This window comes from Octopus sinensis, linkage group LG1 (genome assembly GCF_006345805.1).
Source record: "Octopus sinensis linkage group LG1, ASM634580v1, whole genome shotgun sequence".
In the NCBI taxonomy this organism is placed as follows: domain Eukaryota; kingdom Metazoa; phylum Mollusca; class Cephalopoda; order Octopoda; family Octopodidae; genus Octopus; species Octopus sinensis.
This window is the reverse complement of record NC_042997.1, coordinates 209056255-209084032: the sequence shown is the minus strand read 5'-3', so window position 1 is coordinate 209084032 and position 27778 is coordinate 209056255. Positions and strand designations below refer to the sequence as shown.

Below are 27778 nucleotides of genomic sequence, written 5' to 3'. Positions count from 1 at the left end.
TTTCTGGACGCTTCTAGAAATTTCCAATGAAGGTTATAAAAACCACAATTTTTTTCCATGTTTTTAGCGACATTTACGCTGTCCTCATGAAGCTATGTCACTCACAACCTTGTGTGTCTCAGTGTTGGAATGTCTCTGACACTAACGTAATAGACATGGCATTATTCTCTATTATGACCTTAAATCATTTATCGAAACCGTTTCCTTAGAATACTTTGAATAAGTTAAGGAATTTTATTCTTATCTTTTCATGAGAGGAGTGGCTGTGTGGTAAGTAGCTTGCTTACCAACCACACGGTTCTGGGTTCAGTCCTACTGCGTGGCACCTTGGGGAGGTATATTCCACTATAGCCTCAGGCTGACCAAAGCCTTGTGAGTGGATTTGGTAGACGGAAACTGAAAGAAGCCTGTCGTATGTATGTATGTGTATGTTTGTGCATCCATATTTGTCCCCCCAACATCGCTTGACAACTGATGCTGGTGTGTTTATGTCCCTGTAACTTAGTGGTTCGGCAAAAGAAACTGATAGAATAAGTACTAGGCTTACAAAGAATAAGGACTGGGGTCGATTTGCTCGACTAAAGGCGGTGCTCCAGCATGGCCGCAGTTAGATGACTGAAACAAGTAAAAGAGAAGTTATTTTTAGTGGTGGGGAAAGAACTAGAAAATGTCTTTCATTCCATTGCTTTGGCTTAATCTTCAAGAGAACAGTTTGAGAATTACTCCTGATATATATATTTTGCAATTATCTCTATAAAATAATTGATCAAAATAATGCAAATGATCTTTTTGTACGTGATAGTGCTTGTTCTGTTAACTACTCAAAGTTGATGTATACTCTGAGTTATATATCTACACAACATACTCAGTTTGTTTTCAATTAAAACCTTGCGGAGCTGTTGCACCAAGACATTATTTGCTTAAATTAACTGATCTCGATAGTTGAACTGGTGACCCCCTAGATAAGTAGAACAGTTGAACTGACAACCAGAACTCCTCTATCTAGTTTAGTTAAACCACTTTTCTGAGATGACAAGACAACATGAAGCTGCTGAGGTTGGTTAACCCTTTTGTTACCATATTTCTGTTGAAATATTTTGTGTTTCTTTCAATTAATTTTAAATATAACAAAGAATTTAGTAACATAACTTAGTTATCATTCAGCTAGTATCAGGAACATAAATTGTGACTAAGGTTTGGTGGAAGATTTTAATTCAGAACTTATGAAAACAAGACATTTGTATTCGGAGCCAAAGGCAGTTTCAGCTGGGTTGGTATCGAAAGGGCTAAAGCTTTCCACACACACACACACACACAGATCTATGCAGCTCTGCTCTCTTGTCAGCCGCGTCTTTCACTGCAGGGGAAACCTTAGCCAGAACATTTGTTGTTGCAGATGGTGAGGAAATACAAAGGCCAGTCACTGGCTGGTAGCAAGGACTGTATGCTTTCACTGGCCATGAGCTGGCTGCAGTGGGATTGTTCCTTGATGGTCAAGAGATGTTCACACTAATCAATGTCGTACAGTTACGATGAAACAGATTTTAAAAAAAATTCATTTTTATTTGCTATTAAAATTGCTTTATAAATTTTGTAATCAAGTACCGAGGATGATAAAGTACTTGGTAACACATCATTGATTTTAAAGAGATAGTTCACAATACTGTATATATTGTAACATAAATATAATCTCCAACTGAGGGTTATTTTATATCACACAGTTAAGGGTGGGGTGGGGCGATTATGGATTATATCAGTCATTTATCAAGATAGGATTATAAAAAAATTAAAAAAGAAAAAAAAAAATGAATAAAAATCATGCATTGGAAGAGATAAAGATGAAAAGATTGTTCTGAGGCTGATTCTCGTCTCAAGAAAGACTTTTTCTTCATAGAAAAGATGGAAGTAGAGCAGCGGGAGAGGGAACGGAGGGGGCTGGGATAACTGGCTTTTCTCATGCAGGAGAAATTACCATAACCAAAGGTGATATTAGGGTGAGAAAAATGCAGTGGAGGTGCTGGTGGGGGTGGTGGGGTCTTTTTACTGCATCGTCATATCTGAGATTCCAGAACTGGTAATAACACCAATTGTTAAAACCATTTGACTAGAGATGAAATTTTCTTTTTTTTTTTATACATGAACATTTTCTGTTTACAAAAATTAAATAAGGGAAAAAAAGAAAAAATTGGATATAAATGTAATACACACACATACATAATTATAGACATGCTGTTGCAGTACTTGGTCAGGGATGGTAGTTATTTAGTAACATGAATACACAAAAAAAAAAAAACTGAAAATAAAATGAAAAATAATAAAAATTCTTGTATTGCTTAAGTCTTTGATAATGTTGATCATTTCATAAATGTTCAAATCAGGTTTGTAAAGCAATCAATATCTGATTAATAACGGCCAACAGACACAGGTCAATAACTGGGGGACTGAGGTAAGCTGAGAGTTTTTTTTTTCCAGAAACACATCTATGGGGACAGGGCCTTTCTTATTTTCTTTTCACCTCATGCTTTTAACCATAAAACAAACAAAAAACATTAATAAAAGCAGTGGTAGACAATGGGGAGGACAAAAAAAAGAATTAATATTAGATTAAAATCAGTTAAAAGAAAGAAAGAAAAAAAATTAAAATTCTATTAAACTCCCGATTTAATCCTTCAGGAAATACTCCTCCACCCTAAATTCATTTCCTTTTGTTTCAATGACTTCCTCAGAATAAATTGAAATCGAAAAAAATATTGTGAAGATTTGTCTTTCTTCTGATAAACAGTGAAGTAAATTCTTAATGGATCTTTCTCAGATCTTTTTCTCTCTCTCTCAGGGCCACAAGGCAGAGAAAGGCAAGTCAAAAGGAGGAGCTTGGATTACTGGGAGAAAAGAGAACACCAAGAAAATAACACTGTACACCAAGGGGCATGTTGTCCACATACACACACACACATGTATATATAGCTGTCTACATTTATAGACAACAGTTGTTTATAGATGTAGACAGCACTGTCTTAACATCAGAGCTGTCTGCATACGGACACAGCATCTACATCTGATCCCATCAGTAGAGAAGACTGTAGGTGGCGCTAGTGTTTGTGACTTATGAAGACAAACACTTCATTAACAATTAATATGCAGACATCACAAATTTCTAAAATACATTAATTGTAAAAAAAAAACAAAAAAGAATACTTCACAATATTTTTTTTTTACTTACTTTAGAGTTTTTTTTTTTCCCTCCCTTTGGTTTTAGAAATCCCTTCTCTGATCATAAGGGACCCAGAGAAAGACGAAAATAATGAAATGCCCCAAATGGAGAAAAACTGAAAAAAAATTGGTGGGGACCTCAATCCCCATCTGCCCCAAAGTAAGTAAACGACAGCGAGGTGGTCCTGGGGTGCACGAAACCCCAGTCAGACCCCTCTTTTTCTAAAAATTATTTTAAAAACCGAAAGATTTGCATATATTTTGAGAAAACAAATATTCAAACTAAAATGGAAGACACTGACAGGAAAATTCAAAGAAATCGAAAAATGTGGAACAGAAAAATAGACATTTCTACTTTGTATCAGGTTGTATCATGAAATAAAAGTTTGCAAAATGAGTATTTCCTGTAAATGTTGATTTTGATGAAGTAAAAAAAGACGTGTGCATGCATGTGTGTATGTATATATGTATATATACATACACATATATAAATGAAATAAAATATTAAAATATTCATAAGGTTGGGAGTTCCTGGACATGATGGGGGGGGAGTGAGGGATGTTTTAGCTGACGAAAGGAATTTAAAAAAACGCTTTTTTTTTTTTTAAAAAGAAAAAAATGGCTTCATAAATTCTGAAGAAAATAAAACTACAATTGTCCCCTAGAGAAAGAAAATGTGAGATAAGCAAATAAAAATTCATGAGGATGAGAATTAGTGGAGTAAGCTCAATGTAAAAGTAGATGTTGGGGGTAGCGAAGAAGAATGTCTTGTTAAAGGATGCTGGCTATAATTGTACAAATGAAGAGAAACTAACAGCTGTTTGGGTATTCACTTTGATTCTTATTTCCTAATTAATTGACGAGTTGGGTGGGAGGATGATCCTCGTTGGCACTCATCTGGTTAAGCAGGCGCCGGATTTGGAATGTCACTTCGTTCAGCTGCCGACCAAGTTCTCGCACCTCGACCAAATGCTGGAGTCTTTGTCTCTCCTGGAAAGAAGCCAATTCGCGGCGAGTGGTCTCCATTTGTTCCAGTCGAAGACGGGTCTCCCTCATGCGAGCCCGTAGCCGTTCGTATTCCTTGGGGCCAGTTCGGCGATTTACAGAGCGATGGTGGATAGGACCGACACGATTGGAATTGTTGGGGTTGGTGGTGACATTATCGGGCTCAGTAACCGGTGGAGCAGAGGATGGTGGGGTGGTGTTTGCTTGAAGAGCATTTCTAGAAAGGCTACTACTATTACTACTACTATTATTATTATTATTAAGGCGACTTACAGGAGTTGGATGTGTGGTAGTAGCAGGAAGGAAGGAACGAAGGACACTCTCTATAGACTCGTTTGCTCTCTCATTCACACGGTTGTTGTTGTCAAGCGTTGGGTGGTGGCGCTGAAGACTAACTAAAGAACTACTACTATTATTATTATCAGTAATATTATTATTATTAGTAGTAGTATTAGTTACTGGTGTTGAACTGCTAGAAGATAAAACATTTCTAGAACTGAGCCCTGTACGAGGGGTTGTTAACAAAGGGGACAATTGGGTGGTGGTGGTTGCGGTGGCCTCGGTGAACAAATTATTTGAAGACAAGTTGGCTTCTTTCCTCTCATTCCGGATTCTTTGAAGGAGGGCTGCTGCTGACGAGGGTTCCTTCGCTAAAACTCTCTCCGTTATTTCAGAGCATCTGTCCCTAAGATTCAAATTATTGTTATTGCTATCATTATTGTTGTTGTTGTGGTTGCATGACTTATTCGTCTTGTAATTGTCTTCGTGATGTAGTTTTTTGTTGAGCACATGACGGTGATTGTGAATGTTTTTCAGCTGACCGACCCAAATGCAGGAGCGGAGGAGGCAGCGCACCTGCCTGTTGTTGAGGTTGTCTGCAATAGCACCACTCGGTAGATAGTAGCCGCTCACACGGCACACGGGGCATTTGTTGTGGTTTTCAGAATCCCCGCTTCCCGACCATACGGTGACGCAGGAACGACAAAACTGATGCTTGTTCACACAGTGACACGGGTTCTTGCAGATGAGAAAACTGCAACGAGAAATAAAATAAATTGAGAAAAAATGGGAAAAGAAAAAATGAAATATATAAAGAATTTAACTTTGGAAAATGGTCTTTTTTTCCTGTTGCTTCCAGACTTACCACGGCGCTGACTGTTTTAACCCTTTAAGCATTTAAACTATCCATATCCAGCCCAAATATTCTTTTCTACTCTAGGCACAAGGACTGAAATTTTTGGGGAGGGGCCAGTCAATTAGATTGACCCCAGTATGCAACTGGTACTTAATTTATCAACACCCGAAAGGATGAAAGGCAAAGTCGACCTCATCCAGGCCCAATATTCAACATGTTTTATGTTCGCACTGGCCAGATCTGGCTTCTTACACATACCCAACAATGTCATTCTAAAAATATAGTCACATCATCAAAATCTGGAAGCTTTGACATACAATGCATGATTAATTTAAGATAATCTGAATAAATAAGCCTCACATTTGATGGAGTAGTGTGAATGCTAAAGGGTCGAAGTTGTTATTGAGGGGGAAACTTCTGATAATTGTTTCAAACTTTCCAGTGGGAGGGGGTCAGTCGATCACATGACCCGTGAAAGGTAAAGTTGAACTCAGAATGTAAAGAGCTGGAAAAAGAAAAAAAACAAACACACACAGCTAAGCCTTTTGTTTGACTAATACTAATAATTCTATCAGAGGGTCACCTTAATTTCTGATAATCCTTTCCCCTATAGACACATCATCATCGTTTAATGTCTGCTTTCCATGCTGGCATGGGTTGGACGGTTTGACTGGGGTCTGGGAAGCCAGGAGGCTGCACCAGGCTCCAGTCTGACCTGGCAGAGTTTCTACAGTTGAATGCCCTTCCTAACGCCAACCACTCCGAGAGTGTAGTGGATGCTTTTTATGTGCCACCAGAACAGGGGCCAGAGGGGCCTGGCAATGACCATGGTTGGTTGGTGCTTTTTACGTGCCACTGGCACGGGGATCACAACCACAATTTCCATTTGATGTACTTGACTCAATAGGTCTCCTCGAGCATGGCCTGAACTGTTTTTTTTTGTGTGTGGAGGGAAGAGTAAGTCAATTACATCAACCCCCAGTGCCCAACTGATTATTGTTTTACCAACCCTGAAGGGATGAAAAGTTGGCTGCAGCAGAATTTGAACACAAAACATAAAAAGTCAGAAGAAGAAATGCTGCCAAACATGACATGTCTGACATGCTAACAATTCTTGCAGCTTGCTGCAAAATAACGACAAAATAACGACAGCAGGTTGTTGGCAAACTTGAAATGCTTCAGTCTTCCAAATACCAACCTCTAATTAAATTCCTGTATAACAGCACTCAACCTCTTTCTTAGCTTACACAATCTAAGCTGACCTTTCAAATCCCCGTAACACCTCTCATATAACTCTTTACACATCTAATTCCATTGCCCTGTCTCTAGCTATTGACTGACAATTCTCTGTCATTACATCCACAAGCCTTTCCAACACTCAAGCAAGTGAGGTCCCAGCTTGCTTCTATTCTTTCCTTCTCTCTACAAGCACACAAGGCCCTCGTCTTCCCCTTTCTTTTCCTGAATTAAGCAATCTCCTCTGGCTTTGTCTCATGTTTTTCGTTTCCCCCAGCCTCAAAGCCAAAAGAGACATGATATTACCTACTCTCTTTTACTCTTTTACTTGTTTCAGTCATTTGACTGCGGCCATGCTGGAGCACCGCCTTTAATCGAGCAACCCGACCCCGGGACTTATTCTTTTGTAAGCTCAGTACTTATTCTATTGGTCTCTTTTGCCGAACTGCTAAGTGACGGGGATATAAACACACCAGCATCGGTTGTCAAGCAATGCTAGGGGGACAAACACAGACACACAAACACACACATATATATATATATACACACACACACACACATATATACAACGGGCTTCTTTCAGTTTCTGTCTACCAAATCCACTCACAAGGCTTTGTTCGGCCCGAGGCTATAGTAGAAGACACTTGCCTAAGGTGCCACGCAGTGGGACTGAACTCGGAACCATGTGGTTGGTAGACAAGCTACTTTCCACACAGCCACTCCTGCGCCTATATATATATATATATATATAAAATATATAAACGCATTACCTGTTAGTGTTATTTTGCAAAACATGTCTTAATAATGTCACCAGTTCAAAGACTTTCAAGGCTTGTGTATATATAAATCATCAACAAACTCTTTAACATCTAGTCCCACCACATCTAGACCCAAACATTCCACCTGCTTTATGTTGTTAAAACTGACTCCGTCTAACCCCTCACACCTACCCTACAATGCCATTCTAAAAATACAGAAACACAATATTGGAAATCTGAAGCTACAAAATAATCCATGATTAATTCAAAACAATGTGAATAAAAAAGCAAGACATTTGACAAAGAAATCCGAATGCTAAACGGTTAATGTGTTTTTCCTGCTGGCACAGGTTAAATGTTATGTTTATATATTTGTTTTGCAAGATTCTTGATGTGAAGTCGTGTGTTGAAACAGATGTTGTATTTAGGAAGGGTCATATTGCCAGTTTTGCCAATAAAAACACATGCACTATACACTATATATCTGGTGTTACTTTGCTTCAGTGTTATTTATTTTTTACATTAATCTTAATCTTATTTCGGCCAGTGTTCTTTTGTCACACTTCTGTGATCTCATCATTTGTGTATGGAGAGACACACAAATAAGAAAGAAGAAAGCAAAGGACCACTGATGAGGTCACAGAAGTGTGACGAAAGAACTCTGGTCGAAATAAGATTAAGATTAATGTAAAAAATAAATAACACTGAAGCAAAGTAACACCAGATATATAGTGTATAGTGCGTGTGTTTTTATTGGCAAAACTGGCAAAATGACCATTCCTAAATACAACAACTTAGGTTAAATGGTTTGACATAATCTGGTGAGTTGCAGGGCCACACTGAGCTCCAGGGTCAGCTTTGACATGCTTTGTGTAGCTGGATGCCCTTCCTCCAGAGGTACATAAGGGGGTCTGTATATATGTACCACTTCACTTGTACACACCTCCCAGTAACTTGACACAGCTCCTTCTTGCCCACAACATACCTTCCTAACAATCCCTCCCTCCACCTGCATTTCCCTTCGCATCATCTCCCACTCACCTTTTGCAATCTTGTAAACTTAACCACCCACTCACCCCTATTCTATCCTTAGTACCACTTCATTAATATACCCCTCTGTAACTTCTGCACCACTTTCTCTCTCTCTCTTTTCCCAACTGAGGTAGCCAGGTATCTTCTTTAGTGCAGGACATCTGTTTCTCCTCCTCTGTTCATACACTAACCTCTCATCACTTGACACAAAGTCACCCCACTCAATACTACTCCCCCACCTCATTTACGGGGGGGGGTCTTGTCTTGCAAATGACTTGGTCACCTCACTGGCATTGGGGCCACGTAAAAAAAAGCATCTAGTACACTTTGTAAAAAGGTTGGTGTTAGGAAGGGCCCCCAGCCCTAGAAACCAGCCGTTCAAGAATTTGGACCTGGAGATCTCCATTTCCAGCGACTTCGAGGGCCACCTCCCAGTGGTGTCCGTTGTCAATGAAGAGCCCTTGACTACAACAGGACGACCAAAGTTTTTTTTTCCAAGGTCTGGGGTCTCCCGCCCCTAAGCCCTAGTCCCTAATCATCTAATCACACTTACCCGTCTTGTTGCTTAACAACAACAACAGCCCTAAAAACCATGCCAAAGCAGACAGAGTTTGGTGTAGCTTAAACCATCCAACCTTTGCCAGCATGGAAGGCAGACAATATTACATGACAATGATGTGTGTGTGTGTGTGTGTGTGTGTGTGTGTGTGTGTTTCCTTTTCTACCTCCCCCTCTCACAATTCCTCTTTACCATTTAGTCTAAAGACTATTTTTCCTTTTGGTTATTTCTGTCCTTGTCTGTCTACGAATGCCAACGGAGGAGCCTTTATGCAGTAGCTTGATTAGCTAGAAATAATCGGATACGTTGGGTAATGTAGCTCTGTGTCCGAGGGTGGGGAGACAAACAGGATGGCCATATGTGGAATGTCTTATTTCCGTTGATTAGTTGGTCTGAAAACTAATCAAATAACAACCTAAGCTATCTTTAATTAAACGATTCTAAACCAAGATTACTGCACTGACAGGTAACAGTAGCAACACTGTTTCATATGAGATCGAAAGGAAACAAACGATTGCTGCCATTCAACATTCAAATACCATTGTGTGTGTGTGTGTGCATGGGGGTGGAGGGAAAGAGAGAGAGAGAGAAAGAAAGAGAGAAGCTTATAGGAGGAGGATGGCATGAATAGGCTTATTCAGCTTTCAAAAGTCACTGTGTTTATAAACACAGGTTTATACACAAATATATGAATAGCTCCATTCAGCTGTCACGTCACCATATGTGTGTGTATATATATATCATCATCATCATCATTGTTTAATGTCTGCTTTCCATGCTGGCATGGGTTGGACGATTTGACTGAGGGCTGGCAAACCAGATGGCTGCACCAGGCTCCAATTTGATCTGGCAGAATTTCTACAGCTGGATGCTCTTCCTAACGCCAACCACTCCGAGAGTGTAGTGGGGGCTTTTACGTGCCACTGGCATGGGGGCCAGTCAGGTGGTACTGGCAACGACTTCGCTCAAATGTTTTTAGACGTGCTAGTAAGGCGACGCTGGTAATGATCACCCTTGAACAGTGCCTTTTACGTGCCACTGGCATGGAAGCCAGTTAGCTGCTCTGGCAATTATCACGCTTGGATGGTGCTCTTAGCACCCTACTAGCACGGGGCACAAGTGCCAGTAATGCGAATATATATATATATATATATATATATATATATATATATATATAGCTAGTCCTACTGTACATCATCCTCAACTATTGTCTTCAACTAGAACCCTAAGAGGACCAAATCCTTGTGAATGGACTTGGTAGATGGAAACTGAGAGAAGCCTATTGTGTGTGTGTGTGTATATCATTGCTAACTGTTAACAAATATGCCTGTCATATAAATGGTGTTTTTTGTATGCAATCTCCCATGAAATGTATTCTTTTATTTGTTTCAGTCAGTTGACTGTGGCCATGCTGGAGCACCATCTTTAGTTGAACAAATTGACCCCAGGACTTATTCTTTGTAAGCCTAGTACTTAGCAGCTCGGCAAAAGAGACCAATAGTATAAGTTACAGGGATGTAAGCATACCAACATTGGTTGTCATGTGATGGTGGGGGACAACACAGACACACACACACACATGACAGGCTTCTTTCAGTTTCTGTTTACCAAATCCACTCACAAGTCTTTGGTCAGCCTGAGGCTTTAGTAGAAGACACTTGCCCAAGGTGCCACACGGTGGGACTGAACCCAGAACCATGTGGTTGGGAAGCAAGCTTCTTACCTCACAGCCACACCTGGCCATTGTACTATTTGTTTCTTCTGAGGACTATGGAAAATATTACGTTGCTCAAAAACAGGTGAGGGTTGATACAGGAAGAGAATCCTGCCTCAATAAATTTCATCTACCCTGCTTTGGCTTTTCATTGGTTATGACAATAAGGGTTCCAGCTGATTCAATCAACAGAACAACCTGCTCTTGAGTACTTCACAGACACGCATACCCTTAATGATCTAAGGGAGATTCAGCATGATACTGAATGTGACAAGAGCGGCCCCTTTGAAATACAGGTACTACTCACTTTTGCTAGCTGAATGGACTGGAGCAACGTGAAATAAAGTGTCTTGCTCAAGGACACAATGCACTGCCAAGTATTGAACTCATAACTCTACAATCGTCATCGTCGTTTAACATCTGCTTTCCATGCTGGCATGGGTTGGATGGTTTGACTGAGAACTGGCAAGCCAGAAAGCTGCACCAGGCTACAACCTGATCTGGTAAGGTTTCTACAGCTGGATGCCCTTCCTAACGCCAACCACTCCAAGAGTGTAGTGGGTGCTTTTCATGCGCCACTAGCAAAGGAGGCTGTCAGGTGGCACTGGTAACGACCACACTCAAATGGTGTTTTCTATGTTCCGCCCGCACGGGACCAGTCAGCTGGCACTGGCATCGACCACGCTTGAATGGTGCTTTTTACGTGCCACCGGCGTGGCAGCCAGTCAGGTGGCACCAGCAACGACCATGCTCGAATGGTGCTTTTTACGTGCCACCGGCATGGCAGCCAGTCAGGTGGCACCGGCAATGACCATACTTGAATGGTGCTTTTTACAATTATGAGTTGAATATGCTAACCACTGAACCATACACACCTTCATTTAACTGAAACATGAAAAAAAGGCAGACATTAAAATGATAAAACACACACACACCCGTTTCAATTCCACATTATTTAAAGTTTCATTGGTGCAGGACATGTCTATATCATCAGATATTCAAATGCAGGGGATATAAAAGAAACTAAACATGGCTTTAGATAAGAGTATTTAGGCTTCCATTGGTCAGCTAAAGCCATGTGGTTGGCTTACCTATATTAGCAACTAAAGGAGGGTGAAATACTTTCACCTAAAAGCCATTTTAAAATTCTTTTAATTTCTCTCCACTCTTCTGTAAACATCTGACGATGTGGACATATGCTATACTCATGAAACCTTAAGTGTGTATGGCTTAGTGGTTAGGATATCCAGCTCATGATCGTAGGGTCATAAGCTCGATATTTAGTGGTGTTGTGTCCTTGAGCAAGACATTTTATTTCACAATGTTCCAGTTCACTCAGCTGGCAGAAACAAGTTGTACCCATATTTTAAAGGAACAGCCTTGTCACATTCTGTATCATGCTGAATCTCCCCGAAAACTACGTTAAGGGCATGACTGCCTGTGAAGTACTCAGCCACTTGCTTGTTAACTGATAGTAAATATATTGAGGGCTACTTTGGTTTTTACTCTCACTGGTGTGCATATCTACACACACACACACACACACACACAGAGCAATATCTAAATTTATACAACCGGTCTTTTCCAATCTTTGTGTAGCTGGATGCCCTTCCTCCAGAGGTACATAAGGGGGTCTGTATATATGTACCACTTCACTTGTACACACCTCCCAGTAACTTGACACAGCTCCTTCTTGCCCACAACATACCTTCCTAACAATCCCTCCCTCCACCTGCATTTCCCTTCGCATCATCTCCCACTCACCTTCTGCAATCTTGTAAACTTAACCATCCACTCACCCCTATACACACCTATACACACACACAGACACACACAAATTATATTAGAGGAAAATCAAAATCAGGGCAGAACAATCATCTCAAGTCATTTAGAATAATTTAATTAGGGTAAGGTGAATTTCAATTAAATCATTCTAAATGACTTGAGATACTTGTTCTGCCTTGGTTTTCATTTTTCCTCATAATATATACAGGTTATAATGGAACCCTAACATGGATCCTTATATCCAGCCTTAGCTCTGACCTTGGAACCTAACGGTTGACCTGCTATATAGCACATACCTGTTCATTTAGATCACAAGTGAACCAAACCCAATATTCTATATACAAGTATATATAATAATGGACTCTCCCATCGTTAGATGATGTATGAGCGTTCGGCAAGTTCTTTATTGAACAGCCAAACAGATGATCTGCTTATAGTGATCAAAGGTTTGTGTTCCCATAAGCTGACTCCCTCCATCAAATCAACATTACCTGTACAGGTGCTTCTGGGTGCCACACGTTAGGTGTTGAAATGATTGCAGAGCAACGTGAAATGAAGTGCTTTGCTCAAGAACACAACGTAATGTCTGGTCTGGGAACTGAACCCACAATCTTGCCATTGTGAGTGCAACACCCATAACCACTAAGCCATGAGCCTTCAGTAAATGTATGTGTGTGTGCGCATATGTATGTATGTGTGTATATATATATGTTACCAACGTCGCCTTACTGGCACCTGTGCCGGTGGCATATGTAAAAAGCACCCACTACACTCTCAGAGTGGTTGGCATTAGGAAGGGCATCCAGCTGTAGAAACTCTGCCAAATCAAGATTGGAGCCTGGTGCAGCCATCTGGTTCGCCAGCCCTCAGTCAAAATTGTCCAACCCATGCTAGCATGGAAAGCAGACGTTAAACGATGATGATGATCTATATATATATATATATATATATACATATACACACATATATATATATATACATATACACACATATATATATATATACACATATACACACAGTCATGTACAAACACTAATATATATCATATATGTATGAATAGCTTTATTCAACCATCAAAAATTACATACATAATAATATATAGATTTATACAACTGATATTTTCCAGTCAACAAGTTATGGTAAGCACACACACACACACACACACAGAGAAATATATAGGTTTGTAAGATCGATCACATTCAACCTTCACTCTCTATATACAACCATATATAGATTCGTAAAGTAAACTACAACAGCTGTTTTTACTACTACCACCACCACCATTGCCACCAGTAGTAGTAGTAGTAGTAGAGTGGTTAGTAGTTTATCAGTGAAATATTTTAGGTCAGCCCGCAACTATTAGCTCACTGTGCCTCCTCACAGACTCCGTACAGAGCTGTGAATGTATTAAAGTTCACGAAGGTGGGTGTATGAGGGGGTGTATAATGCTATTGTGTATAGTCAGAGGTGATTATTGTGCAAGTGTATGTTTAACGGGTACACATGCACGAGGTCAGTGTGTGTGTGTGTGAATGCACAGGGATATATGTATGACTGTCTGTCTGTCTGTCTGTCAGGGTACTCCACCCCACTGCTGAAACAGGGTAGTGAAATAACAACAATGGTGACATTTGGATTTCTCCTTCAATTAAGCTTTGCTCTCTCTCTCTCTCTCTGTCTTCCCCCACAGTGTGCAGAACCCTCCCATGGCCACCCAGCTAACACATCTTATATCATGAAGTGACTTAATTAATTTGTGAAGTGGTTTAATTAACAAGGTGTCATAAGGATGTAAGCTTCATAAAATCTAATTCTGTGTACACAAGCACACCTGGTGCTGCCACTGCTAGCCTCTGGTCAAAAAACGGTAATATTTGACCATCGCATGAAGAAGAAGAAGAAGAAGAGGAGGAGACTGTCACAAGTGTTTTGTACTAAACAACCAGTTAAAAACAATACTTTGAACAATAGGTAAGTTAGCATTAACCTAGTTCATACAGGAAATAGAAGAGAAGAGAATAACTAGAAATAAATAAAACAATACAAGTTAATGAGTATTTTCAGTTTATTGGTGAGTAGGAGATAACTCTGAACCTGTTTCAATGTTATAATGACCTCATTAGAACTAAATCTCTATAACAACTGGATACAAATATTAATTGGTTTTGCCAGTCACACTTTACATTATATAAAGAGGGGAGGAGGGAGAGAGAGAGAGAGAGAACTAACGGAAGAGATGCAGGGATGAGGAGAGAGAAAGAACCATAGTGTGACGAGAGAGAGATGAGGTACAAACGACGGAGTGGTTGTTGGATGGAGTACAAACAAGGAGGATTTATTTCATCATTTTGTACAAGAAGAGATTCGTCAAAAGTTAAATCATAATTAGACTGCGACCACGCTGGGGCACCACTTTGAATGTTTTAGTCAAATGAATTGACTAAGCCTGGCACTTATTCTACCGGTCTCTTTCTGCTGAACCACTAAGTTATGGAGACATAAGCAAACCAATACTAGTTGTCCAAGAAGTGGTGGGGAACAGAGACAAACACACAGATTATCATCATCATCATCGTTTAATGCCTGCCTTCCATGCTGGCATGGGAAGGATGGTTTGACAAGAGCCGGCCAGGCAGATGCCTGCACCACACTTCTGTGACTGTTTTGGCAGGATTTTTATAGCTGGATGCCCTTCCTAACACCAAAAACACACACACACATATATATATCGTCATCATCATCATCGTTTAGCGTTCGCTTTCCATGCTGGCATGGGTTGGACGGTTCAACTGGGTCTGGGAAGCCAGAAGGCTGCACCAGGCCCAGTCTGATCTGGCAATGTTTCTACGGCTTGATGCCCTACCTAACGCCAACCACTCCATGAGTGTAGTGGGTGCTTTTTACGTGCCAGACGAGGCTGGCAAATGGCCACGATCGGATGGTGCTTTTTACGTGCCACCGGCACAGACTGGTTATTATAATTCCTTGATTTATGAATCGACTGGATGGTCACTACAGGGACGCCTATCATCATAGTTAACCCGTGCTTAAACTATAATACTTTCTATTATAGACACAAAGGTTTGACATTTTGGAGGAGGTGGGTTACTCGATTACATCGACCCCAGTGCTCGACTGGTACTTAGTTTATTGACTCTTAAAGGATGATGGCAAAGTCAACCTCAACGGAATTTGAACTCTGAATGTAAAGACGGAGTAAATGCCGCTGAGAATTTTGTCTGGCGTGCTAATGATACTGCCAACCCGTCGCCTTTCGGGGTTAAACAATAACAGCTCTCTTTCACAGACATAAACGAATAAACCAGCGAAGAACCTCCTATGTGATCGTTCGGCCTGCTTAAAATAGGAACCAAATTCCCTCAAATTACACCATGCCGGGATTAGATGGTACCCAGTGCACACAAGCATACACACTCACAATTTCAGTGCATAGCTGAACACTCACATATCCTCACACAATCTAGTAAAGATCTGTGCTCCAGTACGCACATCACGAGGGAGCTTCTACGTAATCACTGGCTTTTCTAGAACTTGCAACCAAATCTCCAAAGAGAGGATCGAATCATCGGGTCTTCTCGAAGACCAAGGGGAACTGGAACTGTATTTTAAACTCGTGAAATGACTTTGTAGGGCCAGCACATGAAAGAGGAGGGTGCAAAAGCCTTGAAAATCTGTTTCGGAGTTCCCAGATGTTTGAAAGGCATGGGCTCCAATCTGGCAGGGTTTCTACAGCTGGATGTCCCTCCTAATGCCAACCACTCCGAGAGTGTAGTGGGTGCTTTTTACATACCACCAACTTGGGAGCCAGCTTGTGGGGGACTGGTATCAACCACATTTGGATGGTGCTTTTTACGTGCCATCAGCACAGAGAGCCAGTCAGGTGACACTGGCATCGACCACGTTTGGATGGTGCTTTTTATGTGCCACTGGCACAGGAGCTAGTTGGTGGGGGGCTGGCATTTACCATGTTTGGATGGTGCTTTTTACATGTCACTGGTACGGGAAGCCAGTCAGGCGACATTAGTATCAGCCCAAGCTTGAATGGTGTTCATTACGTGCCACTGGCACCAGCCAGGGGAGACTGGTATTGGCCACAACTACAATTTCCATTTTGATTTCAATATATACACATATGATGGGCTTCTTCAGTTTCTCTCTGCCAAATCCACTCACAAAGCATGGTTAGCCTGGGTCTATAGTAGAAGGTACTTGCTCAAGGAGGTGCCATACACTGAGAATGAACCGAGAACCCTGTGATTGGGAAACAAACTTTATACGTGGCACCACTCAATATTACCCATGGTGGAAAAAGTCACCTGGCATATGACAGGTATCACTTAAGTTTATAGTATAAAAAAAAACATAGTTAAAATGGTCAACAGGAACTGTCATTGGAACCTCTTTGGTAGTGATGGTGGTGGGAATGGTGGGCCTCCATTGTAAAGTGAAGAGGATTCAGTTGTGCAAGTGGCTGAGTATTTCAGATACATGTAGCCTTAAACTTAATTCTTAGGCAGAATCAGCAAAACACAGTGATAAAGCTCTATCTTTTGAATTACAAGCTACAATTTGCTCAGTGGGCTTCTCTACAGTTTCCACTAACAGAATTTCACTCATGAGATAAAGGCTGAAAATGACATCTGCCCAAGATGCCATAGAATGTGACTGAACCCGAGATCTTATGGTTGTAAAGCGAACTTAACTATTTGACCCCACTGCACCTACAGTGGTTATAAACTATGCCTATACACACACACAATCTGAAGTAGATATGCCAATTGTGCTAAGCGTTTCAATTAGTTTAATCTCACAGTATATTTAACTATTATTATTAACCTTGCTAACAAGTTATCAAAGTATTAACCTCATTAGCAAGTGGTTTCCATTGTTATTTGATCAAATTTATTATCAAACATTAAATGTTTAACAAGAAGAGGGAACCAAGTAGCCCCCCCCCCCTCATAAATTCTGTTTATCTCTTTTAACATCAATTAGCAGCTTCTGCATTTATCACTTAATCTGTCCCAGATTTTCTGCACTCTGCACCAAATAACACCAAATAATTAATATCTATAAGCCTACATGTGAACCTCTGTGTGTTCGCACAACCTATCGAGAAATAGCAGCCTAATTTCCCTCAAATCACTCACTGTCATCTGTGTCTTTAGGTTTTACTTGATCAGTGTTTCCCTGGTGAGGGTCGTTACAATCTTCCTAATTGACAATGTTGAAAAGGGGTAGATTGGCAGAGTTGTGGGTGTGTAGCACTTAGTTATAGTTAGAGTTCAAATCCTATGGCTCATCCTTCCAGAAGATCAAATCCTGGGGCTGATTTAATTGATTCATACTAGGGCTTCCCAGGTTCCTTGAAGCAAACAGTGACAACAACCCGAGCGAGGATGTAAAACCCAACAATGGCTGTGAGAAACAGGGACTTCTGGTATTCCAGCTTTGAAAGGGACAATAAGGAAACACAGCCATCAAAATTCTATAATTAATGGCATTTGGGATGTGTCTGTCAATGTGTCAACAGAAGAGGCAGATGTTACAGCTGAATATATCACATCACAGATTTTACAGAGGTGGTTTAACTGTGTAGAAGGCGGTGAGCTGGCAGAAACGTTAGCAGGCTGGGTGAAATGCTTGGCGGTATTTCGTCTACCGCGTTACGATCTGAGTTCAAATTCCGTCGAGGTCAATAAATTAAGTACCAGTTACACACTGGGGTTGATGTAATCGACTTAATCAGCTTGTCTGTCCTTGGTTGTCCTCTCTGTGTTTGGCCCCTTGTGGGTAGTAAAGAAATAGGTATAACTGTGTAGTCATCATCAGGGTTGAAATGCATCTTTGGGGTAGATCAATGTCTCCCAACTGGGGCTTCACCTAAGCCCTAAAAATCTGAGAGAGGCTGCTTAATGTGCCACAAGACATAGTACTATACATATAAACTAATTATATGCAAATGCCTGTCCTGGGTAGAGTTTCAGGGTTTGAGGAGTGTGGAACCATCCCTTGGCCACTTCTGTTCCTGGGTCTGCTCAGACCTATTAAGGTCTCAGCTAATTAGCATTTCATGGAACTGCCTCCAGAAGAAGGTCACTCACAGACTCCTCAAAGGACTCAAGAGAGATGAGGCTCTTAAGCTGCTCATCTAAGAGAAGGGCACTCCATGCAAATCCCGAATCCAGACAGCTATTGAGCTTTTGTAGCACTTGCTGCAGTTGACCAATACAAGTTTGAAGGACGAGGGAGCGAGACTGGCCCTGAACACAAACCAAACCCACTGTCAGAATATTCATAGTGCAGGCTGTTATATCTAAATGGAGGCAAAGTGGCTGAGCTTCTTTCTAGTGTTGGGCCTCATGGATGCAATGACTAAGGCCTTTGGCATTATGTTTTGCTTGAGAAGAAGACCCATCAAGCTGAGCAAAATTAGTCGTGACAGATACCAGTGTCATGCAAATGGCACCCATGCTGGTGGCACAAAAAAACCATGCCAAATCAAACTGGAGTCTGGTGTAGCCTTTGGACGCTAAATGATGATGATGATGATGAAATGGAATTGTAAGGAAATTTGGTCAATAAGGTCTTGTTTAACCCTCATGATATCAACCCATCTAAGACCACTCCTGATCTGTATTTCAAAGGGGCCAGCCTTATCACACTGAATCCCCCCAAGAACTACGTTAAGGGTGGAATACTCAGCCACTTGTATGTTAATTTCACGAGCAGATTGTTCTGCTCTCCGGATCAACTGGAACATTCGTTGTTATTACCAGTGGAGTGGCAGTTATTTTTATTAGCACAGCAAAACCTTTTAAAGACACTTTAAAAGGTCTTGGTTTATTTTTATGAGACAGCAAGAAAAGATCTAATTATGTGAAAGTTCCACAAGACATGGACTATATCTTAAGGGTTCTATATCAAGATTATTTCTTAATTGCCCACAAGGGGCCAAACATAGAGGGAACAAACAAGGACAGACAAACTGATTAAGTCGATTACATCGACCCCAATGTGTAACTGGTACTTAATTTATCGACCCCGAAAGGATGAAAGGCAAAGCCGACCTTGGAATTTGAACTCAGAACATAACGGCAGACGAAATACTGCTAAGCATTTCGCCCGGCGTGCTAATGTTTCTGCCAGCTCGCCACTGGATTCTATATTAAGATTAAAAGGGTTGGGAAACAATGATGCAATTGGTAGTTTAGAGGTGGGCCTCTACCTCTTGCTCTCCTGCACAAAACTGACAACTGGTTCATTTATTCTACTAAGTTAACAGTACTAAGTCACTGACCTACTAAACATCTACAACAGCCACCAGCAACAATATAACTAATCCTCCTGTTGACATTCAAACCAGATCTGTTATAATAAATGAGCTCAGTCATGGCTGTTTCTTGTCAAGAAGAAAGTTTATTCAACAGCCATCAGTTGCTGGTTCAATCTCACTGGTAGGTGTCTGCTTTCAGAGGTGTGGATATGAAATTTGGAAGGTGGGAAATAAGTGGAAGCTCATCAGATGAGTGTGTTGCAAAGTGCAGACAATAAGTTCAAAATAATGCCATGGCAAGGTGTGTGTTTTGGGCCCTAATGAAGCACTGGGTTGACTGTATCTACGGGACAGGAGAAGGAGGGTTAACAAATGTGGGAATTATGTCCTATGCAAGGATCAACTCAAAAAGGGAGTAACAAAACAATACTGTGTACCATAAAGCAGTTGTATACTGTCAACTTAACGTGACAGTCCCATGAAGGGAATCATACTACCGCTGTTTAGCCCTAGGAAGCATCAACGCTTCCTGTTGGCTTTGACACATTTCCTGTGTCCTTATGTTTACAAGGGGGAGACAAGAGCACCCCCAACAGCTAGGCCTGCATCCAGGGACTAGTTTCTGAGTCTTGCTCGTCATTAGTATGGAGTAGCATGGCTTGCTAGTTGCAACTGTGTACCAGTTCCAGCAGAATGACTATAAGAATGACAATGGTAAACTCAATCAAAAGATTACAGTGACTTAAAAAAGGTTGAGGTTTCAAAAGACTAAAAGCATTTCAACCAGCAAAGGTGGTCAGCTGGCAGAAACGTTAGCACACTGGGTGAAATGCTTAGTGGTATTTCGTTGTTTGTCTTCATGTTCTGAGTTCAAATTCCGCCGAGGTTGACTTTGCCTTTCATCCTTTCGGGGTTGATAAATTAAGTACCAGTTGCATGTCACTCTAATTGACTGCCCCACCCACCACTCTCCAAAATTTTCGGGCCTTGTGCCTAGAGTGGAAAAGAATATCAACCTGTTTGAGACCAACCCTTGGTTCTACGGCACTAAATGCCATTTTAAGTTGATTGAAATTAAAATCTTCTCCCATCAAAATTTCATTCATTTCCCAAACATCAGCTTTAACAATCTTTGTCTTTTAGTTGTTTCAGTCACTAAACTGCGGCCATGCTGGAGCACTGTCTTGAAGAATTTTAGCCAAACTCTTTTTTTCTAAATCCTGGTACTTATACTATTAGTCTCTTTTGCTGCACCACTAAGTTACAGGGATGTAAACACACTAACACTGGTTGTCAAGTGATGATTGGGGACAAACATAGACACAAGGACATGCATTTATATACGACAGGCTTCTTTCAGTTTCTGTCTACGAAATCCACTCAGAGGGATTTGGTTGGCCTGAGGCTATTGTAGGAGCTACTTGCCCCAAATGCCACATAGTGGAACTGAACCTGGAACCATGTGACTGGAAACTTCTTACCACACAGCCATGCCCACCACAAAGTTATTTTACTAAATTCAATATTTTCAAAGTTTGCTGAAACAAAGTCCATAAATTTTAACCAAAATAGAGTAATCGAAGGATTAAGGTGTTACGTGATAGTCAGAGGAAGAAGGGTAGAACCCCCACAATCGCCCGGATGGAACTATGGAAAAATAACGACACAACTCAACCTCAGACTGAAAATCTTGTCAAAAATCTTTGCAACAGAGTGGACTCCATTAAGGGCAAGCGAGGGCCAAGTGGTGGTATCAACTAGAGAAATGAGTTAAGTCTTGCAATTGTGAATAGGTACAACCTATGAGGCAATTTCTCTGCCCTTTCCATCAGCTGAATATTGGTGGCAGTGGGACTGAATCCTGGAACCACACATAACTGAGAGGAAAGTTTATGCCACAAGGTGGTTAGCTATCTCAGCAGGAGCACTGAGCTGTTGAAGAGTTTTACTGATTGTGTGGGGTCCCTAAAGGAAGACATGGTTCCTTTAACCCTTTCATTAGAAACACTGCTGAAACCGCCTCTGGTTCTGTAGTACAAATGTCTTGTTTTCATAAGTTTTGAATTAAAATCTTCCACCAAACGTCACGATTTATGTTCCTAACACTAGCTTAATGATAACTAAATTATTTTGCTAAATTCTTTGTCATATCTAAAATAATTGAGAGAAACACAGAGCATCTCAAAATAAATACAGCAACGAAAGGGTTAATATAAATCGCCAATCATGCTCTATGACTAATTAGTGAGGATTACTAATAATTAACAGATGTGAAGTGAAATATAGTTTTTTTTTCCTTCTAATAAGGAAGGGGGAGGATTTCATGGAATATAAGCAGGCACAAACAAAATAAACCCGACAAATGCTAGGTAGGACATCGCTGATGATAATCAATAAATTAGTCACATATATGATAAATCATTGAGCAGCACAACTCGTTACATTAATCACAATCCAAAAATACCTAAGCAACAGGCACCAACAGATATACACAACCTGCAGTTAACTGAAATAACCAAGAACAGTGTCAATTATATATGTATATATATATGTGAGTGTGTGTATCTGTCTACCTACATATCTATCTAAACAATTATAAATAAGGGCAAAAGAAAAAAATTTCTATGCCAATATGCTGAGAAATAGACTTTAAAACGTCAATCACCACATTAAAATATACATTACTATAAATATACATCGTTATTTATAGAGATGTGTACTGTATGTGGTGATTGACGATTTAAAGTCTATTTCTCAGCGTATTGGCATAGAAATTTTTTTCTTTTGCCCTTATTTATAATTGTTAATAATTTTCACCTTAAAAGGTATTTTAATATACTGGCCACTTGATGAAATTTAAAAAAAATTTTTTATCCTATATTAGAAGTACATATCTATCTATCTAAATATCAGTTGCCATGATAAATCGTTAGCCACTACACACATTGTTTTTTCTCTCCTTGTTTTTTTCTGTGTCCCTTTCTGTAGAAGAGCATAGGCTCGAAACGTAAAAGACTTTCTATTCCTGAGCGTTATATTAATACATCTTTGTTTTGTACACCACCTGCCTTTGTCTTTTGTTTTTTTCGTAAACTCTCCCTATCTATCTACATATCTATCTATCCACGCACACACATATAAGTATGCTTCATTCATTCCTTTTATATTGCAATCATTGCTTGTAAAAGATCCTTAACAGACTAATCATCAGTTCACTGCATTTCTCACAAGTAACAAGGGAGTGGGTGCAACTTAGCACAGAACAAATATCATAAGAGACTTCATTTGAAAACTGGTTTTTTAAAAACTTTCTCCCTGATGTTCACATTCCACCCCACCACCCCAATAAGCATCAAACAGACACACAGACAGATACAAACATACACAAGGCACATGGCCAAATAGTGATGGTGTTGAGCTTGTGATTATAAGGTTGTGGGTTCGATTCCTGGCCCGGGCAGTGCATTGTGTCCTCAAGCAAGAAACATCATTTCATACTGTTCCAGCAGACTCAGTTGAAATGAGTACCAGCCAATTGTGAGTACAGTACTCTATACCTCCAACTTGATGTTCCACCTGGTGGAAAAAGTGGGATGGCAAAAAAAGTGTTTACATTTACAATTAGAGAAAGTATGATACATGCTACCAAATCATGCTGTGTCGCTTTGAATATACCACTCACAATCTATTGAGAACCTGTATCCTGAATCCTTCAAATTACTCAGGCTGGCAAGTGAGCACAGATACGAGGTTCTTAGCTCCCTTTAGTTGTATCAAGCATTTGGTGATAGTAAAAGGGCTATTTATGTCCCCCTATCGTTTGAGAGGTCCTAGCCTTGCGAGTTTGTGGGTGCTAGTGCCATGTGTAAAGCACTGGTGCTGGTGCCACATAAAAAGCACCCAGTCCACTCTGTAAAGTGGTTGGCATTAGGAAGGGCATCCAGCTGTAGAAACCATGCTGAAACAGACGGTTGGAACCTGGTGCAGATTTCTGGCTGGTCAGCTCCTGTCAAACTGGCCAATCCATGCCAGCATGGAAAATGGAGATTAAATAATGGTGATGAGCGTGTTTGTGTGTGCTTTTGTGTTTGTTCCCCAGCATTGCTTGCCAATTGCTGTTGGTGTTTTTATGTAAGTTAGTGGTTTGGTAAAAAAGTACTTTGTTCGACTAAAACTTTTCAAGGAGGTGCCCCAGTATGACCACAGTCTAATAACTGAAATGAGTAAAAGATAAGAGATTTATGACTCAGCAACAGAATATTGGGGTTTGTATCATTGCTTAATCCCAAGGTGACCCTAATCGATGTGCTCCAACTAAATCCATTCAAACTATTTTCAGGTAATGTAAATTTGGTTAATCAGATGACCAAGCCCAAACAACAACATGTGTGTGTGTGTGTGTGTGTGGATGTGTGTGTGTGGAGGTGTGTATCAAGAACACATTTATGTGTATCTGTGCACAGTGTGTGTGCAAAAACAACAGATGAAAACCAATATGCCAGAAGCTATCAAAAGGCAATCAATCAATTGATCAATAATGTTGGAATGTTTTCCTCTCGAAAACTTGTTTGCGACTTGAAACAGTCAGTGCCCAATAATATGAGATTGATGGGGAGGGAGATCGATGAAGGAAATGGGAGCCAGGGTTTCTTTTTTGTACTTTCAGCCTTATGAGGCAAATATCTATAATATGCAACAGGTGAGGTTGTGCGATAAGAAGTTTGCTTCCCAACCGTGTGGTTCCAGGTTCAACCCCACTGCATGGCACCTGTGTTTCTCTGTCTCTCACCACTGCTTGACAACTGGTGGTGTTGTGTTTAAGTCCCTGTAACTTAGCGGTTTGACAAAAGGAACCAACAAAATAAGTACCTAGCTAAAACACTATCACCTTTATTGAGTACTACTGCTCCTGTGTCTCAAGTAAACTGTATATGTTCATCTTTTAGCTTTTACTTGTTTCAGTCATTAGACTGCAGCCACACTAACCTCGGTTGTCAAGCAATGACCGGGAGGAGGGAAGACAAACACAGAGACACAAATACACACACACATACATACACATATATGTATATACACACACACACATACATACATACATACATACATACATACATATATATATATATATATACACACGATGGATTTCTTTCAGTTTCCACCTACCAAATTCAGTCGCAAGGCTTTGGTTGGCATGAGGCCATAGTAGAAGACACTTGACCAAGGTGCCATGCAGTGGAGCTGAACCTGGAACCATGTGGTTGGGAAGCAATCTTCTTAACACACAGTCACAACTATGCCTGCCACACCTGTTTGTAAATAAGTACTAGGATCAAGCCATTCAACTAAAATTCTTCAAGACAGTGCCCCAGCGTGGCCACAGTCTAATGACTGAAACAGGTAGAAGACAAAATATGAAAGTAAACATTTCACATGAGAAACAGGAATAGTAGTACTCAATAAAGGTGATAGTGCTTATCTTATTTGAAGCTGAGGCTGCCATCTGTTGATTCTCTCACATTTTTAAAATGTAGAAGCCAGGAGTTTCAACAGAGGGAAGACTCGGGTGGCTACTCTGAGCTTATTTAAGGGTTGATTTAGGCTAAATACTGGGGCCATAAATGTGCTTGACTCTTTTTGTATAAATGTCTATGTCCCTTGGCTGCTGGAAGTAGTTGAGCACAATTGTTGTGTTGATGACTGCTACTGAGGCAGAAACGCATGTCCACAACAATGAGCCTGACCTTTTTTCCCCCTCAATTTCACGTCAACAATCTTTGAATCTTCAGATGATCTCTCCTTCTCCTATGGATCTGGTCACAGTTACCATTTGGTAATTGTGACACATCTTCTAAGAGGAGCAGATAATTTTAATAAATCAAAAATTTATTTGGTATCAGTCTTTCTCAACCATTTGGTACTGATGGACCCCTTTCAGCCGTTTTACTCAGATAGACTCCCACAGCTATTCTAATTTTTAAAAGTTCTATTATATACTCTTTTACTTGTTTCAGTCATTTGACTGCAGCCATGCTGGAGCACCGCCTTTAGTCAAGCAAATCGACCCCAGGACTTATTCTTTGTAAGCCCAGTACTTATTCTATTGGTCGCTTTTGCCGAACCGCTAAGTGACGGCAACGTAAACACACCAGCATCGGTTGTCAAGCGATGCTAGAGGGACAAACACAGGCACACATATATATACATATATACGACAGGCTTCTTTCAGTTTCCGTCTACCAAATCCACTCACAAGGCATTGGTTGGCCCAGGGCTATAGCAGAAGACACTTGCCCAAGATGCCACGCAGTGGGACTGAACCCAGAACCATGTGGCTGGTTAGCAAGCTACTTACCACACAGCCACTCCTGTGCCTATATCTTCATAATTAAATATTATTAGAAACTGCATTAAAAAAATTTTAATGTTTGGTGTATTGAAGGAGTAGAAGCAATTTATTCTTTTATTTTATTTCATTATTTTACTTGTTTCAGTCATTTGACTGTGGCCATGCTGGAGCACCACCTTAAAGGGTGTTAGTCGAAGAAATTGACCCCAGAACTTATCCTTTGTAAGCCCAGTACTTATTTGATTGACCTCTTTTGCCGAACTGCTAAGTTATGGGGGTGGGGTAAACACACCAACATTGGTTGTCAAGCGATGGTGAGGGTACAAACACGGACACACAAACATGCATATATCATCATCATCATCGTTTAACGTCTGCTTTCCATGCTGGCATGGGTTGGACAGTTTGACTGAGGACTGGTGAACCAGATGGCTCCACCAGGCTCCAATCTTGATCTGGCAGAGTTTCTACTGCTGGATGCCCTTCCTAATGCCAACCACTCCGAGAGTGTAGTGAGTGCTTTTACATGACGAGCTTCTTTCAGTTTCCGTCTACCAAGTTCACTCACAAGGCTTTAGTCGGCCTAAGAGTATAGCAGAAGACACTTGCCCAAGGTGCCATGCAGTGGGACTGAACCCGGGACCATGTGGTTGGGGAGAAAGCTTCTTACCACACAGCCATGCCTGCTCATAAATTTTGACAACAGAATCTTACATGGACCCCCAGTTGCGAACCACTGTTGTATGGTATTTGATATACTTGTTGTTGTTGTTGTTGTTCAAATATGTGCCACTGACCACTGCAGGTTAAACTCATTCTTGCTAAACACACACACACAGACATATATTACTTTGGCATTAAAGAAGAACGCACACTGCTATTAATAACGATGATGATGATGATGGTGGTGATAATGGTATGAGAAAGTAAATTTCACACAGTCTGTGGCTGGAGAAATTGCTTGGAATACATAAAAAGAAGAAAGAAAAAAGAAAAAAAGAAGGAAGAGTAGTAACCTCAGAAATAAAGTGAGTCAGTGAGATGTGTGTGAATACGATTATTGATTGGTTGTGTTTGTTAGAGGAAGGTCAGGGTCTATAGAACTGGGTGTATATATATATTGTTGTTAGATGGTGGCTTATTGCAGGGGTGGTGGTGGTAGGGGAAGTAAGTAAGAAAGGGGGGGGGGTGTAGCAGTAAAAGACTTTATTACAATATATTAAGTACAAAACCAAACTTTATATGTAGAGAGATGATAATATTGACATAACGACTGGTAGTCATACTAATTGCTTGCATTCTGACAATTGGAACTCTCACATGTCTGTGCTATGTTTTATATATATGTGTATATATATATATATATGTGTGTGTGTGTGTGTGTACACACGCACACATGAGTGGAGAGACATCCAGCATTAAAGTAGCAGGGGTGGCAGAATGTTTAATCTTTTACTTGTTTCAGTCATTAGACTGTGGCCATGCTGGGGCAATGCCTTGAAGAATTTTTAGTCGAATGAATCGACCCTGGTACTTATTCTATTCATCTCTTTTGCTGAACTGCTCAGTTACGGGGACATGTACACAAGCGGTAGTGGGAGACAAGCCCAGACAGAGAGACACACAGACATATACATGTATGTGTGTGTGTGTATTCTTTTATTCTATTGTTTCAGTCATTTGACTGCAGCCATGCTGGAG

General features: G+C 40.5%; 1 protein-coding gene across 1 annotated transcript in view; it reads right to left on the bottom strand.

The window, feature by feature from the left end:
* Positions 1 to 1542: 1542 nt before the first annotated feature.
* The window catches only part of LOC115213087 (bromodomain-containing protein DDB_G0280777-like), a 48094-nt gene continuing 21858 nt past the window's right edge, over positions 1543 to 27778 (bottom strand). The window contains exon 2 of the mRNA XM_029782010.2: positions 1543 to 5248. Within this exon, the coding sequence (XP_029637870.1) occupies positions 4063 to 5248 (1186 nt within the window). The 3' untranslated portion in view covers positions 1543 to 4062. The remainder of the gene's footprint in view (positions 5249 to 27778) is intronic.